At 37.9% G+C, this 10,035-nt stretch overlaps 1 protein-coding gene across 1 annotated transcript in view; it reads right to left on the bottom strand.

Moving 5' to 3' along the window:
* Positions 1–1,767, bottom strand: part of hnf4g (hepatocyte nuclear factor 4, gamma) — a 16,613-nt gene extending 14,846 nt beyond the window's left edge. Inside the window, exon 1 of the mRNA XM_014008465.1 lies at positions 1,502–1,767. Within this exon, the coding sequence (XP_013863919.1) occupies positions 1,502–1,532 (31 nt within the window). The 5' untranslated portion in view covers positions 1,533–1,767. The remainder of the gene's footprint in view (positions 1–1,501) is intronic.
* Positions 1,768–10,035: the final 8,268 nt, after the last annotated feature.

Raw genomic sequence — 10,035 nt, 5'->3', positions numbered from 1 at the left:
ATATCTGTTTATAAACACCTTGAAATTGTCCTCTGTCTCTTTAAGAACATCCTTCTGCTTCTGTCCCGCCCGTTTCAGCATGGGGCTGGGTGGGTGTGCTCTGTGATAAGGAAGCTCAGCTTGGAGACACAGCCCAGAGGAGGAGCTGGTCCCAAAAGGTGGTTCTAGGCCCAACCGGTCATTTTTGCTCTCCTGCCTGGCTGCCTCAGGACACTACAGGATTTCTCAAACATGCATGAATGAGTCAAAGCAAAACTCTAAGCATGTTTTTGATGACAGGATAACATTATAACATGATATAAAACTCAAAAAAGTTGGATTTTACGTGATATCGCCCATTTAACTGGATAAAAATACAATAGTCAAAACCAAGAAACTGATGAGCTAAAYGTGTTCTCCTTTACTCGCATTATTTATCTCATAAAACACAGTCAACCATTTCAACAAAGCATAAAACCAAAAAGGTTTAATATTACGACTATTTTTTGTGTTAAAAAACTGGTTTGATGCATTCATAGAAACAAGTGTTGTTCCAGGACACAGAATTACTTCGAAACACTGCTTCTGCCTATCAACCGAAAGTACCCTGCAGCCATAAAAGCCTGTGTTAAAAAGCAATCTCCCTGTGAACTGGCCATAATACCAGCACCTCTATTTAAACTAGAGGTTTTAATAGTCACAGATGATGATCAGCCGCCCATGTTGCACATATAAAGCCTCACTTCCTGTTACCTAAGCAACAGTAAAATATTTTATCGCTACGGCATTCCCCGCCAAACTTTACACGCTTGCAGGTGAATAAAATCGTCACCATTTACTAAATTTTATCAAAACTATCAGTATAAGTTGTCATATTCTTTTTTCCTACAACACGTCAGGCTCCCATTTTGGTTCATAAACAGAACAATGCCTGATAACTAATCTTATTTTTTACAACAGAGCTCAGTTCCACAGCAGCACAGCATCATGTAAATGCTCACTCCAAGCTGAAAAGCCAATTAACATTTTTCTAATTGCCTTTGCGTTACTCAAAGCAAMACTTTTCCAATCATAAAATGGGTTTAGCTTTAAAAAAGATGAATTTATGAGTGTCTGCTGTTACATAAATTACAATTATTTTACTTGGGGTAAATAATGGCTGAGTTTCTATATTTCTAATGGCCGTATTAAGAAATGGTAGAGCGTCAAAAGAGGAAAACAGACTAATGCGTTCTTGTTTATATCCTCGTCCATGTGAAGTTGGTTATCACATGATCTTTACAGCACAGCATTCGTGACAAAGTGAGTCTTTCTTATCTGGTCTAAACCTGCCCGTGTTTCAGGACATAAGTAACTCCGCTGCCTCTGAACTTGGAGGCGTACTACAACCGCCAAAATATAAAACCACGTGATTTTAGGGAATGTGCACCTCTTTGAAATCTGACAAGGGCTTCCCTATCGGCACCTCAATAGTCCTCACTCAGTTGAGTTAAAAAAAACAGCAAAGAAAAGTTTGGCTTACCTGTGTTTCTGTTTCCGTCTGGCACATGCATTTATCCAGGATGACCGCTGTAGTCTGACAGTAAATCAGTGCCTTTGGACTAGAGAAGACTGAGCGTTGGGGCAGTGTGAGGTGTTTGACAACATTAAAGTAGAAGGTTAGAGAGCTGAGTTGCCTATAATCCATGAAGCGACACATTGCATGGTGCCATCATAGTCCTGTCATTAGATCGATTTACTAAACAAACGCAAACCAGGGTGGGGATGTTAAACAGTAACCCAGCGCCATAAAACGAGAAGAGAAAGATCACCAGGTGTGTGTGCATGTGTGCATGTGTGCATGTGTGTGTGTGTGTGGGTGGTTGTATGCATGGGAGTGTTAGGCAGGGCCTCTGACAGTCTGGGGAAAGAAGGTGGAGATCTCTTACGTCTTAGGTGATGTTTAACAAGATGCCATGAAGAAAGTTTATTTTTCTTTCCAAGTATCAAACTAAAGCTTTTTTCACAATTAGAAAACACAAATATACATGCAGTAATGATTTATTTATTATTCGTATTCACATATGTTTTTTAAAAAATCAAGTGTTTTGGATGAAAAATAAGTTTGTACTTCCTGTTGACATAGGTTCAACGTTACTCTAAAATGTGTACTGCAACCAAAGACCAGCAGGGGGCAGGGATTCATCACTTCTGAGTCGAGTTCAGATTAAAGTTTTATTTTCAGACAAGAAATAACTGCAGTATTTAACCAATTAAAATACAGATTAAAAAGCAACATTAACCTAACCTGGTTACAGACCAGGGTATCTAATATTTGTCCATAGTCTCTCTCTGTCTCTTCTCACTCAGCTAATGAACAAGATATCAAAAACAAAAACAATAATATAAGTTATATAGTTTAAATATAAATATAACTGTGTTACAACTACTGAAGTAGATCAAGTGGCTCAGGTACGTGCTTTAGTCATTTTGTTTGTTTTTTAAAGGACAGAATTGAATCTTTTGAAGTGAGCTTTTATGGAAATGTTAGGAAAATTAACGTTCACCTTACCTGTTGAAAACCGATCTTTCAGCAACTTCCTTTTAATGAAACAGAGTTGAACTCTGCAAGGACGTAACTTTAGGTCTACCGTTGGTGGGGGTTATGCTCTAAAACCCTGCATGTCATTTTTAGCAATTATGCTTAATTGTAAATATATGACATTGTAAATTTTTAATCAGGTCAGAGTTACCTAAAGACAACAAGAGAGTTGCATCTGTCTTAACCAGTTAATTTCTATTGTGTTTGAGCAAATGATGTCATTTTATTGGGGGTGGGGTATATTGACTGGATCAAATTATTGTGGGGGTCATAATCCGCCTAACCTCCCTACAAATGTTTATTTCTCATTTAAAGTAGATGGTATTGAGATCTGTAAAGTCAGTGAGGTGAAATTTCTGGGTGTCAACATTGATGACAAGCTGACATGGAGACCTCACGTACATTATTTATATATCTTTATCAAAAATATCTAAATCTATTGGAGTACTGTATAAATTCAGGGAGTTATTCAATGACAAGGCTCTGCTTGTGTTTTACATTGCAATAATTGTTCCACATTTAATTTACTGTTTTGAAGTCTGGGGTAAAGCTTGCAAAACAATTACAAATCCAACTTTTGTTTTACAAAAAAGAGACATAAGAATTATCGCTAGAAAAGATTACAACCATCCATCAAATACATTATTTTGTAAACTGAAAATTTAGAAATTCTATGATTTGGTTGACTATAATATTTTACTGTTTATGTACAAACCTCACAGAAACATATTACCTTCCAACATTCAGGCAAACTTTGTTAAGAGAGACGGTTATTATCTAAAGGGGATGGAAATGTTTGTGAAGCTATATTTTCGTACTTGCTTGAAAGAAAGATGTACTTAATCCAGGGCATAGGATTGTGGAATGGTCTGGAAGATKATCTTAAAAATGCTAGATCTATGTATATATTTAAGAGACAAAAAAAGCTAGTTTTTTGAAGGTATGTGAAAAGTAAAATGTGAAACTATATGAAATGTTGTTTGAGTTGATGTTTTTATGGTTTTTTTAGTATTTTGTAAATAATGTTTCATTTGAATATATTCTGGGGATAAAAGGGGCAGTCCTTATAAGATTTATTCTTTTTTCTTTTTTTTTCATTTGTGTATTTTCTTTGTTTTTTTATTGTATATAGTTATTTTTAATGAAATGAATAAAATTTTTTGAATTGAATAGAAATTACTCCTGTGGAACTCTGATCAGATTAAAACTGAAACATTTCATAGTGACGGGACTGCCCAGGATGGTTCAGAAACGCTGCAGCTAGCTGCTGCCACTTTTTTAAATCTTGTAAATACAAAACATAAAATGCAAAGGTTTATTCACATGAACCACATTTTTGCAAGTAAAGCTGTTCAAGTTGTTTGAAGAGCTACAAGAAGCACTGCAAATATTAGTTATCTTAAAAAAAGCACTAGGTTATTGTCTAAATCTTCTCAAATTAAGTGAATTAATCTGCCAGTGCAGTAAGACGATTGCACTTGGTAAGACTTCTTGACACAAGAAAAAATCCAGACTACCAAAATGAATCTAACTCAATCTGCTTTGGCTTGTATCGGTCTCAAAATAAAATCAGAAATACTTTTAAGACCTGATCAGATGAAACGTTTTTGCAGTGAGGTAAGATTGTAATTGTTCATAACTGTTCCACARAACCGCACTTCAAAGAATCCAAAACATATCTTTAAGCAAAGCATTAAAAAGTTATAAACAATAAAAACATAAAGTCATTTTTTTACAGCTGTTCTTGTGCTTCAAATGGACATTTGTGCGAGAAGTTCGTTCACACTTTTTTGTTCAACTCCTACTTCCTGGCAAGCACGCGCTGCAGGTTCTCCTACTCAAGAAGGTGAGCATGTCCAAACAGTTGAAAGTGGTCAGACTCAAAAAAACCTCATTGATGCTCTCGAGGTCAGGGTGATCAATGTAGTACAGGCGGAAAATATGGTAGGGAACGTAGCAGACTACCATGATCAGGGCAAACAGGAGGCTCTTTCGCTGAGCCCCAAAGTCCTGCTCAGAGGTGCATCTTTGCTGGTACCTCCTGTATAAAACCAACAGGACGTTGGCCTGCAGGCCCGTCAGCACCAACGCCACCACTATGATCGATGTGCTCATGAAGTAGTTCAGCTCTCTGGCAAACTTGATGTTGTCTCCGAAATTGAAGCAGCGTGTGGTGTTGGTAGGGCTGTACTGCTTGCCGTATTGAAAATGGATGAGGCAAGGAGCTACGACTAAAACGGTGACCCACACGAAACCACTGCCAACGAATGCGTGCATCCGGTTGAAGGATACGACTCGTGCCGCTTTGAAATAGTGCGGCAAAAGACGAGTGACGAGGATGACCACGTAGAGCACAAACGACATGTACATGTGAACGTGGATCATGGCGCTCACAATTTTACACCACGGCAAGCCCATGCTCCAGTATTGAGTTGCATAGTAGTAGATTCTGAAGGGCGTGGTGAAAAGGAAGATGAAGTGGGCAAAGATCAGGTTGTACACAGCGCAGGAGGTGGAGGAAGCTGCGCGGTGTCTCATGATGTGCATCATCAGGCTCAAGCTAACAGTGCCGCAGAGCAGAACCACAGAGTAGATGACCAGGAGGGTTGTGTGATACTCCTTTTGCTTGTCTTGCTGTGTGGGAAAGTGGCTTGTGGTTGCTATGACCGTTGTTTGTGTGTAGGTCTCAGTAGAGGACATAGTTGAATCGCTGAGAAGAGAGAGAAATCAAGAAAGAGCAAGAGAGACATTTGTAGAGATACAAAAGCGGGGTGGGGCGTACACAAAAAAAGTTTCAGAAAAGTAAGGAGGGAGAAAAAAACATACATGTCAGTAAAACAGAGTGATTTAATGTTTCTTTGCATTATAGTGTAAACAGTCATTTACTGGATTTCCACGTGTTTAAAGTTGCAAGTCCATCAATGAAACCACAAAAAGTTGAGGATTGCTAGTTAGGCTGCTTCTTCAAAAAAGTTGTTGAGGATTGCTAGTTCGGCTGCTTCTTTGTCTTTTTCTTTTGTTTGTTGTAGATTTTTCATTAAAGAAGCATCAATAAAGCAATTTTAAAACTGTTTATTGGAAAACTGAAGMGATGCATTCTGTGTACATGACGGATTTGATTTGTGATGGGAAACAAAATCACGGAGTACAGGAAACTATCTTCCCTTCAAAATAAGAGCTTGGATTTTAAAGTTTTCCACGTTGTTGCTCCAGTTGACCACTAGATGTCAGTCTTCATCAGCATAACATCTTTAAATCATTTCTGCGTCACTTCAGCTAACCGCGTTGGCTGATTGCTCCGTCCAATTACGTCAAGTATTGAGCTCCAGCGTTTGAACTTTTTTTAAAGGAGCTCTGATTGTAAAGTAAAATAAATGAATACATACAAAATTTTAGTATGGATTACTAACGTTAACTGTTTTTGCTGGCCATTGCCTTCCTGCTACGTAAGCGGACACAAAGCATTGTGGGAAAAGAGAACCGTGACCGAAAGCAACAGTCAGCAAGGATGTATACCTTTCCAATAAGTGTATTTATCTGGAGTGTGTTGTGATTCATTGACAGCCTTACCTTCCGCTGTTCAAGATAATGATGACTGGTAGATAATTAATTATTAGCTGTACTRCATTTTAATTTTAGAAAATGCGCAAATCCGCTAATTGCGGACCTGAATATTTTGTTTGCGCTTTAGCGGGCTGGTGCCCACCACTGATAAAACATAATGACATTTTAAAGTAAGCAAAAGAGGTCACTGACTCTTGGCCTGAGAAGAAATGACTGGATAATTAATTTTTCCAAGACAGGTTTCGTTTAGCTTCAGCAGACAGGTTTTGCATTCCCGTATTTTAGTTCCATCACTTTTCCACATCCAACCCAGTCATGGTCCAGTTTTAGTCTTTTATGGCGCCGTTATATATTGCTGTTTTGTCTTGACTCAATGTGACCATTAAGAGATGTAAGTTATTTTTTAAAGATTTTCATGAGCCAGATTAACATAAGATTGTGCACATTTTAGCACCAAATGCCCTGACTTAAAGTAGCAAAGTTACCCCACCAACTACTTTATTGTACAAATGTTCAATTGCTTGTTAACACAAAAACTTAATGAGCCAATCAAATGTTCATCAAATGTTGATCAAATCTTGTTCTGACTTTAATCATTCTATCTGCAGATGAACAGCATGTCATGAAAACCTAGATCATTAAAGGATGTCATGAATAACTAGCTTAAACATAAAAGTATTAGTTCTAATACACCAACATCGTGATACATTTAGGCATCTTCAGCTTAAACGAACATCAGAATGGGGGAGAAAGGGTTTTTTAAGTGACTTTGAACATTTGGCAAAGTTGGTGCCAAAACAAAAAAAAGATTTACTGGGATTGTCATATGCAACCAGCTCCATAGCTGACAGAATCTCGTCAAATAMGGGATTATTTTTCCAGTCTTCTGTTTTGAAGAGCCTGTGTGTGTATATTGTAGCTTCAGTTTCCCATGCACCTGTGGTTCTTCTGCTGCTTTAGCTGTCTGCTTCAAGGTTGGACATGTTGCGTATTCAGAATAGTGGTGCCAGTTTTTTAGGGGTAGGGCTGCCCCAGTTTTGTAGGGGTAGGGCTGCCCCCCCCTCCCCCCCCTTGGTGTTGCCCCTGCTTTAGAGACGGTATCCTGCAGAACTTGGTTGGAACAAGTGATTTTTTGAGCTTCCATTGCCTTTTTGTCATCTCCAAGTCTGTAACCTCTGACATTAATGAGCCATTTTCCTAAACACAACTACCCACGGGATATTTTCTCTTATTCTGACCATTCTCTGTAAACCCTAGAGATATATAGATCCCCATAGATCAGCAGTTTATGAAATGCTCAGACTAGTCTTACTGGCACCAACAACCACAAAAGTGGCTTACTTCCCCTATCTTCTTCACATCTTGAACTTCGTCAGATCACCTTCACAATGTCTACATAAATTAATATCTTCTGAGTCGTGCAATTGACTGATTAGATATTGGTGTTAATAAACAATTGAACAGGTGAACCTAATTAACTGACTGGCGAGTGTATATCAGGGTGGCAAACACTACCCTCCATATTTTCCTGGTTCCTCTGCTCCAGTCATGATTCAGTGACTCAATGACGTCCTCAAATTCTGTAGAAGCCTGTAAATTATCAATTCATGCAAACCAGGTGTGTTTGAGCAGCTAAACAAGACAACATGCTGGATAGTGGCCCTCAAAGACCACAGTTCAGCACCTGTTCAGCCTTTTGAGATTTTTTTTTACATAAAGCTGATACTGAGCTGCAGATACTAAGACAAAACATCTCATTTCAAAACCAAAAAATTTCTGATATAAAATTGTTTTAGAAATGTTTTTGCAGTTGGGCTATTTTTTATATAAGCTTGTACTTGACGTTTTCAAAGTATTTTGGATTCTAATAAACATTTGTGGTACTCTTTTGTAGGGGTACACTTTGGAACACAGTATTAAACATGCTATAGTAGCGTTAGCACAGCATAAAGTGTTTAGATTTCTTCTTGTCCTGGATCAAATATAGTTTTGATTTGACCTATTATTCGGTTAAAAACAACAATTTAAACAGTTAAAAGTGCACTTCTGATCAAATCAAGACTCTAAAAAATTGCAATATCTAAAATCTAATTATTTTGTTTTAGATGAGAGTTTTCCAAGAGACTTACCTTTCCATAATAGAGCTTGCTGCCGACTGATCAAACCAAACAGAAAAACAAGTGTCCGTCCTCCTTTTCTCACAAAATCAATTACAAAGGTAAAAAGAAAAAAAGAAAGAAAAAAAACTTTGGGATCGTACCAACAGCCCAGGTTGTGGTAAAATGTAAGCATGAAAGCCCCGTGCACGTTTACATAGTGTCTGTCTGATCTCTGGTAGAAACAGGAGGTAACTTCATGACAGCGTAACCACAGAGCCGGTAGCTTCCTCTTTCTGACCAACCCCTTTATAAAAACCCTCTCTTCTTTTTAAAGGAGTACAAACATTAACTTGTACATGACATACAGCATATCTAGTACATAAAAAGGTAGAAAAATATTCTTCACATTTCCAGTGAGTTGTAAAAAGTTTTAGGATGCGTTGTTGTATAATGTTTATATCTACACACAAACACACACATAGATGGATGGATAGACAACCAGACAGACAGACAAACATCATTTCCAGGTAATGGAGGTAAGTGGTGCCCATGTCCAGCAGTCAGTGCTCTAGGGGCTGGGTACAACCCCTCACACCTAGTTTTCCAAACATACATGGTCTGTGGGGCAAAAAGCTGAGTACCCAGAGAAAAGCCACTCTTAACAGTAGTTTGTTGCACTATCTGAACATATTATATGATTCAAAATGTAAAAGAGAAGTGTTCCAGGATGTGAGGGTGCTAGCTGCAATGATGACATTTGTCAATATAAAAAAAGCAGAACCTACTTAAACACAGCATATTCTCATCATTTCCTTCACTTCTAAAGGCCTTCTTGGGAGAAGAAAATGGCCTTGCATGTTGTCTGTCACTTTTCATTTCAATTTGAGACTAAAAGGATTTCATGTTGACTTCAGTAGTTAATCATTTACAGAGGTATATCTAATGACTATTGAAAAAGAAAAAAAAATATATATATATCCAGCTAATTCTATTTAAGTAACCATAATTCTTAATTAAATGGAAGGCACAGGGACTTCCCATTTTTGACTCTCAGACATGTTGCTTCCTTCCAATGAGCTTGCATAATTAAAAATTAATTAAAATACATTTCTTTCAAGAAAAGTGAAGTTTCCTTTAAAAAGATGTCCAGTTGATTTTTATTTTTACATTTTTTTGGTATTACCGTGTCCTACACCTGTAATAATACGTAAGTAACCCTAAGAAACACAAGAAGCCATTGCTTTTAAGTTCCTTGTTTTGCTTTCTCTTCGTCCCCACATCCTCTTATAAATAAACATTTTCACACATTTCAAGTTTTTCTTGCTTTGCTGTACAGCAAGGTCTTGCTTTCTGGGGTGTTATTACAACCTTCAGTTAACCTGTTCAACTAAATTGCCCCAGGGACCACAGTTACTGCAGGCCAACGGCACAGGGGTCGAATATCGAGCCCATTCGCATGACCCCCGCATCAAGGTACGAGATGGGGCGGAGGAGGATGATGTGTTTTTACAAGACTAGAATTACGCAAAACTAGACATACTAGACCCTAAACTTTACTTCTACTAGCCTTATAGAGTCTAACCCTGACCACAGACTCTAAAGTTAACCTTTAATCCTGATTCCTCGTGTTAACCACAGACCCTAAAAGTAACCATCATTTTAACCACAGACCCTGAAATTAACCACTAACCCCTCATGTTAACCACAGACYCTAAAGTTAACCACTAACCCCTAATCTCATGTTAACCACAGACCCTAAAGTTAACCACTAACCCCTAAGCTCATGTTAACCACAGACCCTAAAGTTAACCA

Source organism: Austrofundulus limnaeus, unplaced genomic scaffold (genome assembly GCF_001266775.1).
Source record: "Austrofundulus limnaeus strain Quisiro unplaced genomic scaffold, Austrofundulus_limnaeus-1.0 Scaffold50, whole genome shotgun sequence".
NCBI classification, from domain to species: domain Eukaryota; kingdom Metazoa; phylum Chordata; class Actinopteri; order Cyprinodontiformes; family Rivulidae; genus Austrofundulus; species Austrofundulus limnaeus.
This window is presented reverse-complemented; position numbering and strand designations above follow the sequence as displayed.